Source organism: Phoca vitulina, unplaced genomic scaffold (assembly GCF_004348235.1).
Source record: "Phoca vitulina isolate PV1807 unplaced genomic scaffold, GSC_HSeal_1.0 scaffold23, whole genome shotgun sequence".
Taxonomy (NCBI): Eukaryota; Metazoa; Chordata; class Mammalia; order Carnivora; family Phocidae; genus Phoca; species Phoca vitulina.
Window position 1 is genome coordinate 27,344,750 of NW_022589726.1, and position 23,555 is coordinate 27,368,304.

The 23,555-nt window shown below is 37.0% G+C and overlaps 1 protein-coding gene across 6 annotated transcripts in view; it reads right to left on the minus strand.

The window, feature by feature from the left end:
* The window catches only part of PPHLN1 (periphilin 1), a 152,486-nt gene that overhangs the window by 63,852 nt on the left and 65,079 nt on the right, over positions 1-23,555 (minus strand). For all 6 annotated transcript variants that reach the window (XM_032420250.1, XM_032420252.1, XM_032420251.1 and 3 more), the window contains one exon: positions 9,937-10,053. In XM_032420250.1, coding sequence (XP_032276141.1) covers positions 9,937-10,053 — 117 coding nt within the window. The remainder of the gene's footprint in view (positions 1-9,936; positions 10,054-23,555) is intronic.

Consider the following 23,555-nt stretch of genomic DNA (forward strand, 5'->3'; position numbering starts at 1 on the left):
TCACCCGGCCTGTGACTGCGCGTTTCTATCTGGCACCCAACCCCGGGTGGAGTCTCCAAACCCAGCAGATTCCTGCGGTGCGCTCCCGTGCTGCTCCTCCCAGGGGAGGAAGGGGAGTCTCCCCGGATCTGCCGCTTGTTGGGTCCCTGCTGGAGGAGCAGTGGCCCGACTGTGCCGCGGATCACGGTTTATGGCAACCCTGAGCTGAGAGCCCGCGCCTGGGCTCCGTCTCTGCAGCCGGCTTCCCTGCTCCGATACCTGGGAGCTCTGCCGCACTCAGGCACCCCCCGTCTTTCTGTGACCCCGAGGGTTCTGAGACCACACTGTCCCGCGAGGGTTCCACCCCCCACTTCGCCACCAGAGTGACGTCCCTCAGCGGAGCAGACTTCTAAAAGTTCCGATTTTGTGCTCCGTGGCTCTATCACTTGCCAGAAGCGGCCGACGGAGGCCCCTCCCCCGCCGTCTATCCTCCCGAATAACGCCTCGGATTCACTTCTCCGCACGCCCTACCTTCCAGAAAGTGGTCGCTTTTCTGTTCAGAGAGTTGTTGCTATTCTTTTCTTCGATCTCCTGTTGAGTTCGTAGGTGTTCAGAATGGTTTGATCCCTATCCAGCTGAATTCCTGAGAGGAGACGAAATCCAGGTCTCCTACTCCTCCGCCATCTTGCTCCGCCCCCTTTTTTTTGGTATTTCTATGCTACACAGTTTGTGAGGTTTTTTTTTCTATTTAAAGATTATTTATTTATTTACTTGACCGAGAGAGAGAGCACAAGTAGGCAGAGTGGCAGGCAGAGGGAGAGGGAGAAGCAGGCTCCTCGCTGAGCAGAGAGCTCAATGCGGGGCTCGATCCCAGGACCCTGGGATCATGACCTGAGCCGAAGGCAGACGCTTAACTGACTGAGCCATGCAGGCGCCCCGTGAGCCTTTTTAAATTGTTGCAAATCTCCAAAAAATTTTCCAACATATTTACTGAAAAATATTGACATATAAGTGGACCTATGCAGTTCAAACGTCAACTGTAATAAAAGAAAAACTGTCAACCAAGAATCCTATATCCACGAAAACTGTCCTTCAAAAATGAGGGAGAAATTAAGACATTCTCAGATTAACAAAAGCTGAGGGAGTTTATGACTACTAAATCTGCCCTGCAATAAATGCTCAAAGGCGTCCTGCAAGGTGAAATGAAAGGATACTACACAGTAACTTGAATCCTTCTGGAAAAATAAAGACTTCAATAAAAATAAATACATGGGTAATTATAAAAACTAGTATTATTGTATCAATGCTTCACAACTGCACTTTTTTTGTTTTGTTTTCTACACTGGATTTAAGAGACTAATATGTTTAAAGAACACTATTAGTGTAAAAGCTAGTACTCCTGTGGGGTGCCTGGGTGGCTCACTCATTAAGCTTCCAACTCTTGATCTCAGCTCAGGTCTTGATCTCAGAGTCATGAGTTCAAGCTCTGCACTGGGCTCCGTGATGGGCATGGAGCCTACTTTAAAAAAAAAAAAAAAGAAAGAAAAAGAAAAAGCTGGTACTACTATAACTCCAAATCTTGTTTTCTAGATAACTGAAGAGACTACTGCATTTAAAAGAATTATTAGTTTGGGGCGCATGGGTGGCTCAGTCATTAAGCATCTGCCTTCAGCTCAGGTCATGATCCCAGAGTCCTGGGATCAAGCCCTGTATCAGGCTCCCTGCTCAGCGGGAAGCTTGCTTCTCCCTCTCCCACTCCCCCTGCTTGTATTCCCTCTCTCACTGTCTCTCTCTCTGTCAAATAAATAAATAAAATCTTAAAAAAAAAAAAAAAAAAGAATTATTAGTTTATGTTTTGGGGCACATAATGTATAAAGATGTAATTTTGTGACATCAAAAACTTTTATAAAAGGGGTGGAGATGGAGCTGTAGAGGAGCAGAGTTTTTGTATGTTATTGAACTTAAACTGATATAAATACAAATCAGTGTTATAACCTTAGGATATAAATGTAATCCTCATGGTAACCACAAAGATAATAGGTATAGAATATGTACAAAAGGACATTAAGAAGGAATTTAAACATTTCACTACCAAAAATAAATCAATTAAACAAAAGAAAACAAGAATGCAGGAAATGAGGGACAAAAATGATATAGGGAATATAAAAAACAAATAGCCCAATGACAGAAGTCCCTTCTCTCAGTAATTACTTAAATGTAATGGGTTAAACCCTCCAATCAAAGGATGATATTGGCAGAACAGATAAAAACACATGATCCAACAATATACCGTCTACAAGAGACTTACTTCAGACTCAAGGACACAAACATGTTGAAAGTAAAAGGATGGAAAAAGATATTCCATGCAAATAGTAACTAAAAAAGAGTAGGTGTGACTACACTAATATCAGACAAAACAGGCTTTAAATCAAAAAAGGTTACAATAGATAAGGTATTATATATTAATAAAAGGTTCAATACGGCAAGAAGATATAATAATTATAAATATCTATCAACCTAATGACACAGCATCAAAATATATGAAGTAAAAACTGCCAGAACTGAAGGGAGAAATAATAATTATACAGTAATAGTTGGAGACTTCAATACCCTTGTCACAATGATGGATAGAAAAATCAGATAAAAGTTAAGGAAACAGAGGACTTGTAAACAAGACAATCCACAAAGTAGATCTAACAGACATACAAAGATCACTCTACCCAACAACAACAGAATACATTCTCAAGTGCATGAGACAGTTTTCTAATAGATTAAGTGTTAGGTCATACATTAAGTGTCAATAAATTTAAAAAGTAAAACTGGAAAATTCATAAAACTGTGGAAATTAAACAACACACTTTTAAACTAGCAATGGGTGAAAGAAGAAATCACATGGAAAGCATAAAATACTTAGAGACAAATGAAAATTAAAACAATGTATAAAAACTTAGGAGAAGCAGCAAAGCAGTGCTAAGAGGGAAGTTAATGGCTATAAACACTTATATTAAAAAACAAGAACAAACTCAAATCAATAACCTAACTTCACAACTTAAGAAACTAGAAAAATCAGAACTAAACCCAAAGCTAGCAGAAGGAAAGAAATAAAGATTAGAACAGAGATAAATGGAAAAACAGAAAAAAGAAAAAAAATCAAAGAAATCAAAAGTTGGTTCTTCAAAAAGATCAACAAGATTGACAAACCTTTAGCTAGATGGACTAAGAAAAAAGAGAAGACTCAAGTTACTAAAATCAGAAATGAAAGTGGGAACATTACTAGCAATTCTATAGAAATAAAAAGGATTACTAAGAGAGTACTATGAACAACCGCATGCTGACAAACAGGGTAACCTAGATAAAATGGACAATTCCTAAAAACACAAAACCTACCAAGACTAAGTCAAGAAGAAAGAGAAAATCTGCGTGCCTGGGTGGCTCAGTTGGTTAAGCGACTGCCTTCGGCTCAGGTCATGATCCTGGAGTCCCAGGATCGAGTCCTGCATTGGGCATCCTGCTCAGCAGGGAGTCTGCTTCTCCCTCTGACCCTCCCCCCTCTCATGCTTTCTCTCTCATTCTCTCTCTCAAATAAATAAATAAAATCTTTAAAAAAAAAAAAAAGAAGAGAAAATCTAAATAGACTTGTAACTTGTAAGGAAATTGAATCAGTAATCAAAAATCTCCCAACAAAGAAAAGCCATGAACCTCATGGTTTCACTGGTAAGCTCTACTAAACATTTAAAGAACTAATACCAAGCCTTTTAAAACTCTTAAAAAAAAATTGAAGAGGAAGGAACACTTCCTAATTCATTCTATGGGGACATTATTACCCTGAAACCAAAGCCAGACAAAGACACTACAACAACAACAAAAGCTACACAGTCTGATATCCCTTAGGAACACTGATGCAAAAAATCTCAACAAAACACTAGCAAAAAGAATTCAGCAGCATATTAAAAGGACTATACATCATGACCAAGTGGGATTTATTCCTGAAATGCAAGGAATAATTCAACATAGGAAAATTGATCAATGTAATACTCCACATCAACAGAATGAAGGGGAAAAAATCTACATGATCATCTGAATTCATACAGAAAAAGCATTTGACAAAATTTAACACCCTTTCATGATGAAACTCAACAAACTAGGAATAGAAGTAAACTATCTCAACATAATAAAAGCCATATATGAAAAACCCACAGCTAACATCACACTCAATACTGAAAAACTGATTTTTCTTTAAGAACAGGAACAAGGCAAGGATGCCTGCTTTCACCACTTCAATGCAAAACAGTACTGGGAGTTTTAGTCAAAGCAATTAGGGAAGGGGAGGGGAGGTATACAAATTGGAAGGGAATAAAATTATCTTTTTGCAGACATGACCTTATATGTAGAAAACCCTAAAGATTATACACACACAATATAAATGAATTCAGCAAAGTAGCAAGATACAAACTCAACATACAAAAATTAATTGCATTTCTGTAGATGAACAACAGAATAATTGAAAAAGGAAATTACAAAAGAATTCCATTTACAATAGCATCAAAAAGAATAAAACTTAGGAATTAACCAAGGAGATGAAAAATTTGTATAATGAAAACTACAAAAACCCTGCTGAAAAAGAACATAAATGGAAACACATCCCATGTTCACACATTGAAAGACTTAATATTGTTAAAATGTCAATACTACCCAAAGCAATCTACATTTTCAAGGCAATCCCTACCAACATTCCAATGTCATTTTTTACAGAAATTAAAAAACAAAAACCTCCACTAAAACTCATAAGGAATCTGAAAGGGACCCTGGATATCCAAAATAAACCTTGAAAAAGAAGTGCAAAAGTGGAAGACCCACACTTCCCGATTTCAAAACTTACTACCAAGCTACATTAATCAAATCAGTGTAATACTGGCAGAAAGACAAACATAAACCAGTGAATAGAAAAGAGCACCCAGAAATAAGTCTTCACATATATGTTAAATGACTTTTAACAAGGATGCCAAGACCATACAATGGGAAAACTACAGTCTTTTCAACAGATGATACTGGAAGATTGGGTATCAAAACATGCAAAAGAATGAAGTTGGACCCTTACCTAACACCATATATAAAAATTAACTCACAAGGGATCAAGCACCTAAATGTAGGACCTAAAATAATAAAACTCTTAGAAGAAAACACAGGACAAAAGCTTCATGACTTTAGATTTGCCAATGATTTCTTCTACATGACACCAAAGGCACAGGTAACAAAAGAAAAAACAAAATTTGGGCTTAACGAAAAATTTAAATTTTTGCTTATCAAATAGCACTATCAACAGAGTAGAAAGGTAAACCACAAAATGGGAGAAATATCTGCAAATCACATATCTGATAAGGGGTTAATATATAGAATATACAGAAAAACTTCTAAAACTCAACAACGAGGAAACAATTAAAAATAAGTAATGGACTTAAACATTTCTTCTAAGAAGATACACGAATGGCCATTAAGCACAAGAAAAAACAACATCGCTAGTCATTAGGGAAATGCAAATCAAAATTACAATGAGATACCACCTCATACCCATTAGGGTGGCTACTAGCAAAAACCCAGGAAATGACAAGTGATGATGAGGATGTGGAGAAATTAAAACTCTTGTGCACTGCTGGTGGGAATATATGGTATAGTCACCGTGGAAGACAGTATGGAAGTTCCTCAAAAAATTAAAAATAGAATTACCATATGGTCCAGGAATTCCACTTCTGAATACATACTCAAAAGAATCGAAAGCAGGGTCTTGAAGATATTTGGATACCCATGTTCATAGCAGCATTATTCACAATAGCTAAACGCAGAAGCAATCCAAGTGTCTACTGACAGATGGATAAGCAAAATGTGGTACTCAGCTTTAGTAAGAAAGGAATTCTGTAATATGCTACAACATGGATGACCCTTGAGGACGTTATACTAAATGAAGGAGCCAATCACAAAAGATAAATACTGTACAATTCCGCTTACATGAGATACTTAGAATAGTCAAAATCTTAATGACAGAAAACATAATGGTGGTTACCAGGGGCTGGGAAGATCTACTGATAAATTGCTTTGGGGAGTTATCATTTAATGGGTATAGTTTCAGTTTTACAAAGTGAAGAGAGTTATGAGGATGAATGGTGGGGGATGGCTGTATAATAATGCTAATGTATTTAATACCACTGAACTATATACTTAAAAATGGTTAAGATGGTAAATTTTATGTTAAAGATATTTAAGATAGAAACCCCGGTATCAATATCAGGTTTCTAACACCAGGCAAACAACAATTAGTTTTGAATGACGTTAAGGAAGTTGGATAACTTATACTACCAGTTCTGACTAAATCCCAAGATCAAAATCTGCCACAAGATTCCATTTGAGTTATGTTAGTGCAAAAAAAAAAAAAAAGAACTGTTAAAGTTTAAAGCACGTTAAAAATAGGAATTTCAGGTTTCATCAGGTTTCATCATAATTCCAGGGTGACACACAAAAATATAAATATATGAGGACAGAAAGCACATCGGAGCAGATAATGCATTTTTGGAAAACAAATAGCAAGAAGAGAAAAATAACTTGAGCTGATACTGAAAGGGCTTATTAACAATTAAATTAGGTTAAGCTAATTAGATACATACCATTCAAGGTACTGTAGAGGGAAAACAAGACAAGTGCTTCAGATGCATTCAGTGTACATATAACTAGACAAGTAAAAACAGTATTTTAATAAAGGCAATAATAAGTTCATCAGTGACAAAGCAGCATAAAATTTTAAAATAGAAAGGGGAAGAAAGCAGAATCAAGAAAGATCTTGAGTTTTATCTCAAACACTAGATTCCACTGAATGAATATGAATTAGAAGGCCACAAAAGATGGGTATTCTACACTGGAGAAGAGTAAGCAGAGATACTGAAGTAGAAAATGACACTTCATATGTGGAAACAACATAAATCATACATTCACACTTAAGAAAAATGTCAAAATTTTCTTCTATAGGAAGAAGCAACCTGTTCTACTGGGACAGGTACTGCCTCCAAGTAATCTGCTTTTCACTCTGATAACCAAAAGCTACATGGCCATTTGTTTGAGGATGGTAAATTACGTCTCTACAAAATTTGACTGCAAGCTCCCAGACAGCTAGGATGGTGTCTCTAATGCAGTATTTGACACAAGAAGATGCAGAATGAGTATTCAGTGAATTTAAATATATTATGAGAAAGCCAGAATGGTACTATTTTCTGAAAATATGTAACTTAAAATACTACTCCTAAAATATGCACTGTGAAAAATTTCATAGTCAAGTCTGCTAAATTATGCAAATTTTATTATTTATCTTCCTTCAGAGACCACTGATGAGCATATTAACATATTAAAATCTCTGAAAAGTGCTGCAATATCAAAATAACCTACCTCTTTTAAATCTAGCATTTCCCAAACATACTGGCTAATAGAATTTTTTTTTCCCCTCAGATCGTTAAGACTCTCTAGAATTAGTATTCCATCAAATACTTTGAGAAATTATCTATTAGAGCCCAAATATAAAACTGAACAGTAGACTGAATTACAACATTCCTGGATATTTAAGTACGTCACTGAATGTATCTTCAATTTCACCTAACTTTCTGTAAATGACATGGTCTCCCAATTGAATTGCTTAAAATTATATTCACAGCAGCAAGAGAAGATAAACAGGAAAACTAAATATTTAATCTCTCTCTAGTCATAAAAATGAATCTACACAATGTTTCTGAAGTACATGGACCATTAAGTAACTAACATAAAGGGGTACATACATGGCTGGCTCAGTTGGTAGAGCATGCAGCTCTTAATCTCAGGGTTGCTAAATTCGGGCCCCATGTTGGGTGTAGAGATTACTTTTAAAAAATCTTAAAAAAAAAAAAAAAACTAAAATAAAATAAAAATACTGCCACAAGTACATTTAAACACACACACACAGTATTATGCCAGTCTCTTTCCTAGCATCAAAGTCCTTTTCTCCTCCCAGCTTATTCTGTTAAATCAGATACGAGTTTACAGAATCAAAGTCAAAATTCTATTTCCCAAAAAGCATAGATCACTAAAATGAGTAACTATTTAACAATTGCCTGAGAACAAATGTTACTATCTGAGCAAAACGTTAATAAACTGCGGTGGGATTAGGTTTTTAAATAAAAGAACAAGAGTATCATAAAAATTTCCCCAATGCTTTACTTCCAGTGTAAGAAAGTATCGATCTAACTTGAAAAACATTTTAGACAGTGCTATGAAATTGATGTTGTTGCTCAACATTAATGATGTATACCATATAACAAACATATCAAAGAGATCTCAATCCTACCCTCACTCACCTTGCCTTTGGTTCAACAAAAGATCGTGCCTGACCTATCACCCCACTTATATAGGGTTGTTAGTGCTATTTATTAATTCAAAATCTAGCAAATCCTGTGCATTTTTAAGAGAAAAAAAAATAAGGAGGTTAAAAAGAAAGTCTTTCTAGACCCAATGTCACTGACTACTAAGACTCAAGATCCACTCAAGCAGTAAGTAAAATATTTAAAATCTGGGGAAGGTCGACAGTGAGGACTGTTTTTTTTTTTAATTAAGAGGTATAAAAAGTGATGGGGGAAAGATGAATATATCTTAATAAAGCCTTGCTAACTGAGAGTATTAAGCAAACAAGAAAGTGGTATTTTTGGAAGTTTTTAAGTACTCTGAGAAAAATGATCAGTTCTCCAAAATAGCAATTTTGAAGTATATAAACCTATTATTAATATAAAAACCACTATGCTAATTATTAAGAAAATAAACAAAATGGCCCTATAAATTACTTTATTGTTCATGCTTTTAAATAGTGATGGAAAGGTGCCAAAAAGGGACAGCTAGATGATGTTGATATATTCATTCAAGAATATGTATAAATACCTACTATTATAGATACAATAACAAGGAAACCTTGACCTATTTAAGAACAATTGATATCTAAATGACAGATAAGCATTTTTAAAAAGAGGGGCTTTATTTGTGTATGTACTGATAGGGTTTATAGTGGCTTGTACTTTCTATGAGCAGTGTACATTAGTTATCTTGGAAAAGATTTTTGTAGGTAAAGATTTATGTAGGTATATATATTTTAGATCAAATTCTAATGCTTGATCCATTTTATCAAAGGGCCTTCTATAAAAGGTATCTTAAAATGTATTGAAAAGCCAGAAATCTTCAAATCTACATAATCTCTCATGGTACAGAGATTTTTATATTCTCTGTGTTATCATACCAAAATAATTCCTTTAGCACCAATTCCTGAGTCTAAAAGCTTAATTTTGCCAATGAAACATCTGTATTTCCCTATTAGAGATGTTATGAGTTATACAGAAAAGTTTGAGTTCATTTTCAAATGTTTTAATGCAAAAATTCATAAACAGTATTTTATGGACCCAAAAATGCTCTCATCTTTTGGTACTCAAGACTCATCAAAGATCACAGGTAACTCAAACAATGTGTCATTTCATTTCTTGGGATATTTATGAGATAATTTCCATAGAATATAACATGTGATATAAATATAGCCCAAGATCCAAGGTCTAAGTAGATTCTTATTCTGAATTCACTGGTTTATGACCAGTGGCTTACCATGATTTCTAGAGATACTTTTAACAGCAAAGCCCATAAAAGGATAAATAATGCATTTTCCTTATCCTCCCTATTTATTCTATTCTCTCACTTCTATACTACTGGAGAAATTCAGGTATAGTTCAATTATTGAACTCAGAATCATTCATATTCATACTATTACTCTGTGTGGTAAATGTTTATAATCCATGAGGCTATTTTCCCCATATATATTTTAAAGTACTAGAACAAATCAAACACTTCCCACCCATAATTTAAGATCCAGACAAAACTCTTCATGTGAAACATCAAGGAAAAACTATGCCTTACCTCATACTCAATTTCAGGTAAGTTACTCTCATCTGCCTTCTCTAGCTTCTCAGCAGCCCACTTGCTTGCAGCCTCAGCAAGTTCCTTTTCAGTTAGCCTACTGGGTTTGTCTAACACCTAACAAAAACAAAAGAACAGTTCTATTACAATTCTCAAAAGCATTTAAACTTCCAATAAAGGAAGAAGTATATCCCAGGGGTGCTTGGGTGGCTCAGTTGGTTAAGTGTCTGCCTTTGGCTCAGGTCATTATCCCAAGGTCCTGGGGTGGAGCCCCACATAGGGCTTCCTGATCCTCAGGGAGCCTGCTGCTCCCTCTCCCTCTGCTTGCCACTCCCCCTGCTTGTGCACTCTATCAAATAAATAAATAAAATCTTTAATAATAAAAAAAAGTACATCCCACTTACATTAAAATCATGTAAGCCTCCAAATGTATATAGATAACATGTACATTCTTTATTTACTTTTTCAAAAATATTCAACACAGAATTTAAGTAGCAATTCCTTTTGGCCATACAGATTAGATCTGACTCCTAATTTCATTTATATAAAACTTCAAAAATTCATCTTAAGGAACAAAAGACACTGACAATTAACTAATACACTAATAGTATTTAAAATAAACAGGACATCATACTGATTTCAATGTTGTATCTTGAATTATATTCAATGAAATAAGTAACGCCAAAATATCATCAAGGTAAATTTCTAACTAATGCAATAGAAAAGTCATATGCTATTTTCATAACTTGTAATAATTTATATAAATCCTACTCTTTACACAATATTTTATACACTTAAATTTCATTTTGATACTTCTACTGCTTCCCTTCTTCAACCATATCCAATACAAAACAATGTATGGAATTTCAAGTTACAGACATACCTGGGCTTGAATGCCAGGTTCATCACTTGGTAGGTAGATGATTTTATATGCATAATTAATGACACTGTAAAGCCTTGGTTGCCTCATTTACAAAACAGGTGTTAATAATATTGTTTTATAAAGTAGTTTTGAGAATCAAGAGAAGTAATAGACCAGAAAGTATCTAGCACAGTGCTTGGTACTTCAGTTTTTCTTTCTTTTCCATATTCACTGATATAAATCAGTTATAGTAAAATATTTGAAGAAGATCAATCAGTTCATGAGGTCAATATAAAAATGAAGAAAATAAAATTTTTTTCTGGATCACATGATTCCCACAATACTGTTTACAGACCTACGTTACAGAATAAGGTATAAAAGTTCTAAGCCAAGGGGCACCTGGGTGACTCAGTCAGTTAAGCGTCTGACTCTTAATTTCGGTTAAGGTCATGATCTCAGGGTTGGGAGATGGCGTCCCCATGGAGCATGGGCATGGAGCCTGCTTAAGACTCTCTCTGCCTTCCCCTCTCTTAAAAAAAAAACAAAAAACAAAACTAAGCCAAAAATTAGAAAACTTGGTTCCTTGGGCCCATATAGTAGTTCTGATTCCATTCTATTTTATTAGCATACATTTTCATCAACTAGGTCTTTCACCTCTAATTTTGTCTCCACATCTTCTCTAAAGTCACATCATTAAATCCAAACATACTTCCTCTGGATGACAGTGGCATTAAAGATCTCCACATTAGGGGCACTTGGGTGGCACAGTCGGTTGAGCATCTGACTCTTGGTTTCAGCTGGGGTTGTGATCTCAGGGTTGTGAGATCAAGCCCCCTGTCAGGCTCCATGCTCAGCAGAGAGTCTGCCTGAGATTCTCTCTTCCTCTCCCTCTGCCCCTCTGGCTTATTCTCTCTCTTTCTCAAATAAAAATAAATAAATCTTTAAAAGTCTCCACATTAGAGTATACTACCATTTATAAAGTGCTTCTATATGCACACCTAAAAAAGTATTTTAATTAAATGGAATTCCATGAAGGTGGTTAGGGTAGACTTTATTACCCCAACTTATAAACCAAAACACTGAATGTCCAAAAGCTAGTGATTTGCCCAGTCACTAGTAAATGTTAAGCTGGAACTTATGACAAAGGCCCCTGACCTCCTCCCACAGCTTAGTCAATTCACCAAACTACTGGCTGGACATCCATCATAGTTACTGAAAGATAGTAACAGTGTATGTATATAGTGTTTCCACAGCCAATGAAGCCTAAATGTGTCACTCCAAAGCCCTAGCCACACATAATGTTAAAAAGGTAGAAGTAATACCTCTATTATTACTTAGCAGTAAGATTAAAAAGTTAAAAAAACAAACAAACAAACAAAAAAACCCAGGGATGCCTAGATGGCTCAGTCTATGAAGCATTTGCCTTCGGCTCAAGTCATGATCACTGGGTCTTGGGATCAAGCCTCACATTGGGCTCCCTGCTCAGCTGGGAGCCTACTTCTCCCTCTCCCTCTGCCCCTCCACCCTGCTCGTGCATGCTCTCTCTCAAATAAATAAAATCTTCGGGGAAAAAAAAGTTAAAAAAGACTAAGTTAGAATAAACAACCATATACATATGAATACCTCAAAGAAAAAAATTTATGCCCATTTTTTGGTATCTGTTTTGAAGAGAAAGTTAGAGTAAAAATAAAACAAACATTCTTAAGTTCTCTCCAGTAAAGATGGAAGCAAAATCTTCTACAGCTGAATCCTTCCAACCATCTTTCATTAAATCTATACACCTGAAAAACTCTCATTTGAAATTAACTTCTAACAGTAAGAAAAAAATCTGAAAAATTATTCCTACATGAGGGCAGCCAGAATGTCTTAAAAGAAAAAGCCCTCCACCAAATCAGGAAATCTAGGTAAAAGTGTCCCACAGCTACCATGTAACCCTGGGCAAGGAACAGAGGCTGTACTTTCCCAATATTTAAAATGATCATAGATCTAAAACTCTGAAAGTCTGATTCCATTTTAAGACAAAAATACAAACATCTACTTTAACTGTCAAAAATAGTTAAAGTCCACTATGGTTGCTTCCCACTAAATACATTTTAACATGTACCACAAAGTCCTACGTTGTAACCTACATTTACATTATAGTTCAGAAGAGATGAGTATTTCATATATCCTGATTTAAACATTCAGTGAGTTGGATGGGCAACTACTATTTCTTTTCCTTCATTTCTACCTGACAATAAAAACAAGCCAGTCTTTCAGGTGGATAAAGCACCCTTGACATGGTAAGGCAGAACCAAAGTTCTAACAAGCTTTCCTATTCAAAACCAGCATTCTAGAACCCTCAGTCTTCTGCGAAAGCTCTAAGGACACAAGTTGTCACAAAGACATCTTTCTTTCTTTTTTTCCCTTTGAGGCAGTCAAGCATCTGCTCCCTGAATACCAGCACAGACAGCCAGGTGACATCTACTCTTGCTGAAAAGCCAAGTATACCAAAGACAGAAAAACAGAAAAAGGAAGAGAATACAATAACAACAGTTACGGAAAGACAGCGTAAGGTTGGGGAAGAGAACCTCTAACTGCTGAGAGTAGATGGAAACAGCAAATTGAGGATTAGAATCATGGATCATCTGTTCAACATGTTTTGGGGTGCGGGAAGGTAGGAATAAGAATGATATAGTGAGGAGTAGCTTTCTTTAGAAAATTAACTTCTGAGACTTTTCTATAAAATGGAGATATATATCTACTTTTTAAAATTACAAAATAATTAGAACCATAGCATTAGCTAACACCTGTATCACACATAATTACCATTTCTTTTTTGTGGTAAGAACATTTAAGATCTCTTAGCAAATTTTAAGTATACAGTATTTTTTTTTTTTAAGATTTTATTTATTTGACAGAGAGACAGCGAGAGAGGGAACAAAGCAGGGGGAGTGGGAGAGGGAGAAGCAGGCTCCCCGCTGAGCAGGGAGCCCGATGCGGGGCTTGATCCCAGGACCCTGAGATCATGACCTGAGCCGAAGACAGACGCTTAACGACTGAGCCACCCAGGCGCCCCAAGTATACAGTATTATTAGCTATAATCACTATGCTGTACATTAGATCCCCAGAACTTATCATCATATAGATGGAAGTTTGTACTCTCTGACCAACATCTTCCCTTTTCCCTCAACCACTAGCCCTTACTGACCACTAATCTGTTTCTATGAATTCAGCTTTTTAATTTAAGATTTTATGTATTTGAGAACGAGAGAGAGCAAGAGCAGAGGGAGAAAGAGAGAGGGAAGCAGGCTCCCCTCTGAGCAAAGAGCCAGACACGGGGCTCGATCCTGGGACTCCAAGATCATGACCTGAGTCGAAGGCAGATGCTTAACAGACTGAGCCACCCAGGTGCCCCTTTAGATTCCACATGTAAGTGAAATCATAGAGTACTTAGTCTTTCTCTGGCTTATTAGCATAATGCCCTCGAGGTCCATCCATTTTGTCACAAATGCTAGGATGTCCTTTCTCATAGTTAAATATTCCGTGTATATATAACATATCTTCTTTATTCATTTATCTGTTGAAGGACACTTAGGTTGTTTTCAGGTCTTGGTTACTGTAAATAATGATGCAATGAACAGCATCTGAGATCCTCTTTTCTTTACCTTTGGATATATATCCAGATGTGGGATTTCTGGATCACATGACAGTCCTATTTTTATTTTGTTGAGGAACCCCCACACTGTTTTCCATAGTGACTGCACTAAATTTACATTCCTACCAACAGTGCACAAGGGTTCCCTTTCCTCCACACCCTCACTAACAACACTTGTTATCCCACCTTTTTGATGACAGCCATCCTAACAGGTGTTGAGATAACTCATTGTAGTTCTGATTTCTATTTCCCAGATAATTAGTGATGTTGAGTACCTTTTTGTATACCTGTAGGCCATTCATATGTCTTCTTTGAAAAAAAAAATGTCTATTCAGCTCCGTTGCTCAATTTTTAATTGGACTGTTTGATTTTTTTGCTATTGAGTTGTGTAAGTTCTTCCTATACTTCAGATATTAACCCCTTATCAGATTTATGATTTGCAAATATTTTCTACCATTCCTTAGGTTACTTTTTTCATTTTGTTGATGGTTTTCTTTTGCTGTGCAGAAGCTTTTTACTTTGAAGTGATCCCACTTGTTTATTTTTTATTATTTTGCTGCCTTTGCTTTTGGTGTTGAATCCAAAAAACTCACTGCCAAGACTGATGTCAGAGAACTGACCACCTATGTTTTCTTCTAGGTCTTCTAAGGTTTTAGGTCTTACTTTCAAATCTTTAATCCACTTGAAGTTGATTTTCATATATGGTGTAAAATAGGGGTCCAGTTTCATTATGTTGTATGTCGCTACCCAGTTTTCCCAACACTACTTATTGAAGACTGTCCTTTCCCCCACTGTATATTCTTGGCTCCTGCATTGTAAATTAATTGACCATATATGCATGGGTTTATTTCTGAGGTCTCTACTCTGTTCCATTGATCTATGTGTCTGTTTTTATGCCAATACCATACTGTTTTGATAACTACAGCTTGTTTGAAATCAGGAAGTGTGATGCCTCCAGCTTTGTTCTTAAGATTGCTTTGGCCATTTGGGATCTTCTTCAGTTCCATACAAATCTTAGGATTATTCTAGTTCTGTGAAAAATACCACTGTTTTTTTTTTTTTATAAAAATTGCACTGAATCTGTAGATTGCTTTGGATAGTATGGACACTTCAACAATATTAACTGTAGCAATCCATGAACATGGATTATCTTTCCATTTATTTGTGTCTTCTTCAACTTCTTTCATCAATGTTTTATAATTTTCAGTGTAAAGGTGTTTCACCTCCTTGGTTAAATTTATTCTTAAGTATTTTCTTTTTGATGCTGTTGTAAATGGAACTGTTCTCTTAACTAACTTTTTGATAGTTTATAATTGCTGTATAGAAACATGACTTCTGCATATTGATTTTGTATCCCACAACTTTACTGAATTTATCTATTCTAACAGCTTCTCCGTGATCACTTTAGGGTTTTCAATATATAATATAATGTCACCACTAAAAAAAAAAAAAAAAAGTCTTACTTATCCCTTTCAATTTGGATGCTTTTTATTTCTTTTCCTTGCCTAATTGTTCTGGTGAGGACTTCTCGTTCTATGTTGGTTAGAAGGGACAAGAGTAGAGCAGTTGTCTTGTTCCTGATCTTAGAGGTAAAGCTTTCCGCTTTTCACCACTAAGTATGATGTTAGCTCTGGGCTTGTCATATCAGACCTTTATTATGTTGAGGTATATTCCCTCTACACCCAGTTTGTTCAGAGTTTTTATCATGAATGGATTTGGAATTTTGTCAAATGGGCTTTTTTGCATCTACTGAGGTGATCATATATTTTTAACCTCTTTTTTTTTTTTTTTTAGATTTTATTTATTTATTTGACAGAGAGAGATACAGCAAGAGAGGGAACACAAGCAGGGGAGTGGGAGAGGGAGAAGCAGGCTTCCTACTGAGCAGGGAGCCCGATGTGGGGCTCGATCCCAGGACCCCGGGATCATGACCTGAGCCGAAGGCAGACGCTTAAGGACTGAGCCACCCAGGCACCCCTATTTTTAACCTTCATTCTGTTAATGCAATATATCACATTGATTGATTTGTGGGTACTTGCATCGCTGGAATGAATCCCATGTGATCATGGTACATGATCCTTTGAATGTGCTGTAGAATTTCGTTTAGTAATATTTTATTGAAGACTCCCACATCTATGTTCATCAGAGATACTGGCCTATAATTTTCATTCCTTGTAGTGACCTTGTCTGGATGTAGTATCAAGGTAATGCTGACCTCAAAATGTGCCTGAAGTATTCCCTCCTCTTCGGTTTTTTGCAAGAGTTACTGAAGATTTAGTACTCCTTAAATATTTGGAGGAATTTACCAGTGAAATAATTTGAGAAAATTATTTAACTTCTGAACATTTTCTATAAGATGGAGATATATACCTACTTACACCATAGCATGTCTGTATGAAAAAGAGAGAAAAACACTCAATATAGTAACTAGAATCAGGTAGTTATACAATAAATGTTAGGTCTCTGACTATACACACACCTCCCAAAATAAAAGCACAGTCTATCAAATATTCCCCATGTGAATATTCATTCCTACCTTGTTATGGTCAAAATGAGCAATGACTGCAATTAAGTACTAATTTTAGCATAACCTGTGGAAAAAGTAGTATGAGAAAACTGCTCATTTTTCTGGTAGATACTTTCAAGTTGTGGTTACTTAAGATTCAAGTTTTGGGTTTTTTTGTTATTTTATTTTCCTATATATCTACAGAGGACCCTTGAACAACACAGATTTGAACTGTATGGGTCCACATATGCGTGGATTTCTTACAGTTCAGTACTATAAATGTATTTCTCTTATGACTTTTTTTTTTTAAGATTTTATTTATCTGAGGGGTGCCTGGGTGGCTCAGTCATTAAGCACCTGCCTTCGGCTCAGGTCATGGTCCCATGGTCCTGGGATTGAGCTCCACATTGGGCTCCCTGCTCAGCAGGAAGCCTGCTTCTCCCTCTCCCTCTCCCACTCCCCCTTGCTTGTGTTCCCTCTCTCGTGGTGTCTCTCTCTGTCAAATAAGTAAAATCTTTTAAAAAAAAATTTATTTATTTATTTGAGAGAGAGAGAAAGAGAGAGAGCACAAACAGGGGAAGTGGCAAAGGGAGAGGGAGAAGCAGGCTCCCCACCGAGCAGGGAGCCGGAAGTGGGGTTCAATCCCAGGACCCTGGGATCATGACCTGAGCCGAAGGCAGATGCTTAACCGACTGAGCCACCCAGGTGCCCTCTCTTATGATTTTTGTAACATTCTCTTTTTTCTAGCTTACTTTAAGAATATAGCATATAATATATATATAGCATACAAAATATGTGTTAATTAAGTATATTATCAGTCAGGTTTCCAGCTGAGAGTAGGCTATAGAAGTTAAGTTAGGGGGAGTCAAAATTTATATATGAATTTTTGACTGCATGGAAGGTCAGTACTCCCAACCCTTATGTTGTTCAAGGGTCAACTGTACTCAACTGTACTTTCTTTTTTTCTTTTTACTATTTTTACTTATTATTTATTTCTTTAAATTCAATTAACATATAATGTACTATTAGTTTCAGATGTAGAGTTCAGTGATTCATTTATATAATACCCAGTGTTCATTACATCACGTGCCCTCCTTAATGTCCATCACCATTACCCCATTCTCCCACCCACCCCTCCAATCCAGAAACCCTCTGTTTGTTTCCTATGATTAAGAGTCTCCTATGGTTTGTCCCCCGTCTCTGATTTCGTGTTGTTTTTTTCCTCTCTTCCCCTATGAACTTCTGCCTTGTTTCTTAAATTCCACATATCAGTGAGATATGATAATTGTCATTCTCTGATTGACTTATTTTGCTTAGCATAATACCCTCTAGTTCCATCCACGACATTGCAAATGGCAAGATTTCAATTTTTTGATGGCTGAGTAGTATTTCATTGTGTGTGTGTGTATATATATACACATATGTATATATATATGAATGACATCTTCTTTATCCATTCATCTGTCAATAGATATCTGGGGCTCTTTCTATAGTTTGGCTATTGTGGACATTGCTGCTATAAACACCAGGGTGCAGGTGCCCCTTTGAATCAATACATTTGTATCTTCTGGGTAAATTCCTAGTACTGCAATTGCTGGACCACAGGGTAGCTCTATTATCAACTTTTTGAGGAACCTCCATACTGTTTTCCAGAGTGGCTGCACCAGCTTGCATTCCCACCAACAGTGTAAGAGGGTTCCCCTTTCTCCACATCCTCACCAACATCTGTCGTTTCCTGACTTGTTAATTTTAGGCATCCTGACCTAAAATGAGGTGGTATCTCATTGTGGTTTTGATTTGTATTTCCTTGATGCCATGTGATATTGAGTAATTTTTCATGTGTCTGTTGGCCATTTGGATGTCTTCTCTGGAGAAATGTCTGTTCATGTCTTCTGCCCATCTCTTGATTGGATTATTTGTTCTTTGGGTGTTGAGTTTGGTAAGTTCTTTATAGAATTTGGATACTAGCCCTTTAACTGATAAGACATTGGCAAATATCTTCTTGCATTCTGTCGGCTGTCTTTCGGTTTTGTCAACTGTTTCCTTTGCTGTGCAAAAGCTTTTTATCTTGATGAAGTCCCAATAGTTCATTTTTGCCTTTCTTCCCTTGCCTTTGGAGACGTATCTAGCAAGAAGTTGCTGGAGCCGAGGTCACAGAGATTGCTGCCTGTGTTCTCTAGGATTTGGATGGATTCTTGTCTCACATTTAGGTCTTTCGTCCATTTTGAGTCTATTTTTGTGTATGGTATAAGAAAATGGTCCAGTTTCATTCTTCATGCATGTGGCTGTCCAATTTTCCCAACACCATTTGTTGAAGAGACTGTCTTTTTTTCCACTGGATATTCTTCCCTGCTTTGTCAAAGATTAGTTGACCATAGAGTTGAAGGTCCATTTCTGGGCTCTCTATTCTATTCCATTGATCTATGTGTCTGTTTCTGTGCCAGTACCATACTGTCTTGGTGATTACAGCTTTGTAATAGAGCTTAATGTCTGGAATTGTCATGCCACTAGCTTTGGTTTTCTGTTTCACCATTCCTTTGGATATTCGGGGTCTTTTCTGGTTCCATACAAATTTTATGATTATTTGTTCCATTTCTGAAAAAAGTTGATGGTATTTTGATAGGGATTGCATTGAATGTATAAAATGCTCTAGCATAGACATTTTAAAAGTATTTGTTCTTCTAATCCATGAACATGGAAGGTTTTTCCATTTCTTTGTGTTTTCCTCAATTTCTGTGATAAGTGTTCTATAGTTTTCTGAGTACAGATCCTTTACATCTTTGGTTAGGCTTATTCCTAGGTATCTTATGGTTTTTGGCACAATTGTAAATGGCATCGACTCCTTAATTTCTCTTTCTTCTGTCTCATTGTTAGTGTATAGAAATACAACTGATTTCTGTACATTGATTTTACATCCTGCCACTTTGCTGATTTCTGTGTGAGTTCTAGCAATTTTTTGGTGGAGTCTTTGGGTTTTCCACATAGAGTGTCATGTCATCTGCAAAGAGTGAGAGTTTGACTTCTTCTCTGCCAATTCGGATGCCTTTTATTTCTGTTTGTGTCTGATTGCTGAGGCTAGGACTTCTATACTATGTTGAGCAGCAGTGGTGATAGTAGACATCCCTGCCATGTTCCTGACTTTAGGGGAAAAACTCTTAGTTTTTTACAGAGAATGATATTTGCTGTGGGCTTTTCATAAATGGTTTTTATGATAGATTTATGTTCCTTCTATCCCTACATTGTGAAGAGTTTTAATCAAGTAAGGATGCTGGGGCGCCTAGGTGGCTCAGTCAGTTGAGCATCTGCCTTTGACTCAGGTCGTGGTCCTGGGGTCCTGGGATCAAGTCCCATGTCGGGCTCCCTGCTCAGTGGGGAGCCTGCTTCTCCCTTTCCCTCTGCCTCTACCTCTCCCCCTGCTTGTGCTCTTTCTGTCAAATAAATTAAAATCTTTAAAAAAAAAAAAAAAAAAAAGGATGCTGTACTCTGTCAAATGCTTTTTCTGCATCTATTCAGGGTATCATATGGTTCTTATCCTTTCTTTTATGTAGTGTATCACACTGATTGATTTGTGGATGTTGAACCATGCTTGCAGCCCAGGAAAAAATCCCACTTGGTTGTGGTGAATAAACCTTTTAAGATACTGTTGGATCCTACTGGCTAGTATCTTGGTGAGAACTTTTGCATCCATGTTCATCAAGGATATTGGTCTGTAATTCTCCTTTTTGGTGGGGTCTTTGTCTGGTTTTGGGATCAAGGTAATGTCAGCCTCACAGAAGGAGTTTGGAAGTTTCCCTTCCATTTCTATTTTTTGAAACAGCTCCAGAGGGGCGCCTGGGTGGCGCAGTCCTTAAGCGTCTGCCTTCGGCTCAGGTCATGATCCCGGGGTCCTGGGATCGAGCCCCGCATCGGGCTCCCCGCTCAGCCGGAAGCCTGCTTCTCCCTCTCCCACTCCCCCTGCTTGTGTTCCCTCTCTCGCTGTATCTCTCACTGTCAAATATATAAAATCTTTAAAAAAAAAAAAAAAGAAACAGCTCCAGAAGAATAGATACTAATTCTTTTTTAAATGTTTGGCAGAATTCCCCCAGGGAAGCCATCTGGCCCTGGACTCTTGTTTGTTGGGAGATTTCTGATTCGATTTCCTTACTGGTTACGGGTCTCTTCAGGTTTTGTTTTCTGTTTCTTCCTGTTTCAATTTTGGTAGTTTATATGTCTCCAGGAATGCATCCATTTCTTCCAGATTCCTAATTTGTTGACATATACTTGCTCATAATATGCTCTTAAAGTTGTTTTTGTTTCCTTGGTGTTGGTTGTGATCTCTCCTCCTTCATTCATGATTTATTTATTTGAGTCCTTTCTCTTTTCTTTTTGATATGTCTGGCCAGGGGCTTATCAACCTTATTAATTCTTTCAAAGAACTCACTCCTAGTTTTGCTGATCTGTTCTACTGTTCTCTTGGTTTCTATTTCATTGATTTCTGCTCTGATCTTTATTATTTCTCTTCTACTGGGTTTAGGCTTTATTTGCTGTTCTCCAGCTCCTTTAAGTGTAAGGTTAGGTTGTGTATTTGAGCCCTATGTTGTTTCCTGAGAAAGGCTTATATTGGTATGTACTTCCCTCGTAGGACCACCTTTGCTGCATCCCAAAGGTTTTGAACAGTTGTGTTTTCATTTTCATTTGTTTCCATGAATTTAATTCCTTAATTTCCTGGTTGACCCATTCATTCTTTAGTAGGATGCTCTTTAGCTTCCATGTATTTGAGTTCTTTCCAAATTTCCTCTTGTGATTGAGTTCAAGATTCAAAGCATTGTGGTCTAAAAATATGCAGGGAATGATCCCAAGCTTTTGGTACCAGTTGAGACCTGATTTGTGACCCAGTATGTGAACTATTCTGGAGAACATTCCATATGCACTTGAGAAGAATGTGTATTCTGCTCCTTTAGGACAGAATGCTCTGAATGTATCTGTGAAGTCAATCTGGTTCAGTGTGCCATTCAAAGCCCTTGTTTCCTTGTTGAACTTCTGCTTAGATGATCTGTCCACTGCTGTGAGTGGGGTATTGAAGTCCCCTACTATTATTGTATTATTATCAATGTGTTTCTTTAATTTTGTTACAAACTGGTTTATATAATTGGCTGCTCCCATGTTAGGGGCATAAATATTTATAATTGTTAGATCTTCTTGTTGGATAGACCCTTTAATTATGATACAGTGTCTTTCCTCATCTCGTATTATAGTCTTTGGTTTAAAATCTAGGGGCGCCTGGGTGGCTCAGTCGTTAAGCGTCTGCCTTCGGCTCAGGTCGTGATCCCAGGGTCCTGGGATCGAGCCCCGCATCGGGCTCCCTGCTCCGCGGGAAGCCTGCTTCTCTCTCTCCCACTCCCCCTGCTTGTATTCCCTCTCTCGCTGTGTCTCTCTGTCAAATAAATAAATAAAATCTTTAAAAAAAAAAAAAAAAAAAAAAAATCTAATTTGTCTGATATAAGGATTGCTACCCTAGCTTTCTTTTCATGTCCATTAGCATGATAAATGGCTTTCCACCCCCTCACTTTCAATCTGGAGGTGTCTTTGGGTCTAAAATGAGTCTCTTGCAGACAGCATTATCGATGGTTCTTACTTTTTTTTATCTAATCTGATACCCTGTGCCTTTTGATTGGGGCATTAACCCATTTACATTCAGAGTAACTATTTAAAGATATGAATTTAGTGCCACTGTATTACCTGTAAAGTCACTGTTCCTGTAAATTGTCTCTGTTCCTTTCTGGTCTATGTTACTTTTAGGCTCTCCACTTAAAGGATCCCCTTTAATATTTGCAGGGCTGCAGGGCTGCCCTTGCAGGGCTGGTTTAGCGATCACAAATTCTTTTAGTTTCTGTTTGTCCTGGAAGTTTTTTTATCTTTCTTTCTATTCTGAATGACAGCCTTGATGGATAAAGTAACATTGGTTGTGTATTTTTCTCTTTAGCACCCTGAATACATCATGCCAGTCCTTTCTGGCCTGCCAGGTCTCTGTGGATAGGTCTGCTGCCAGTCTAATGTTTCTACTCTTGTAGGTTATGGACCAAGAGCTGCTTTCAGGATTTTCTCCTTGTCTCTGAGATTTGCAAGTTTCACCATTATATGTCAAGATGTTGACCTATTTTTATTGATTTGGGGGTGGGGTTTCTCTGTGCCTCCTGGTCTTGAATGCCTGTTTCTTTCCCCATATTACGGAGGTTCTCTGCTCTAATTTGCTCCAATATACCTTCTGCCCCACCCTCCTCTCTCTCTCTTTCCTCTTCTTCTGGGATCCCAATTATTCTAATATTGTTTTGCTTTATGGCATCACTTATCTCTCGAATTCTCCCCTCATGATCCCGTAGTTGTTTATCTCTCTTTTTCTCAGCTTCTTTATTCTCCATCATTTGGTCTTCTATATCACTGATTCTCTCTTCTGCCTCATTTAACCTAGTAGTTAGAGCCTCCACTTTTTATTGCATCTCATTAATAGCTTTTTTGATTTTGACTTGATTAGATTTTAGTTCTTTTATTTCTCTAGAAAGGGATTCTCTAGTGTTCTCTATGCTCTACTCAAGCCCAGTTAGTATCTTAATAATCATTATTCTGAACTCTAGTTC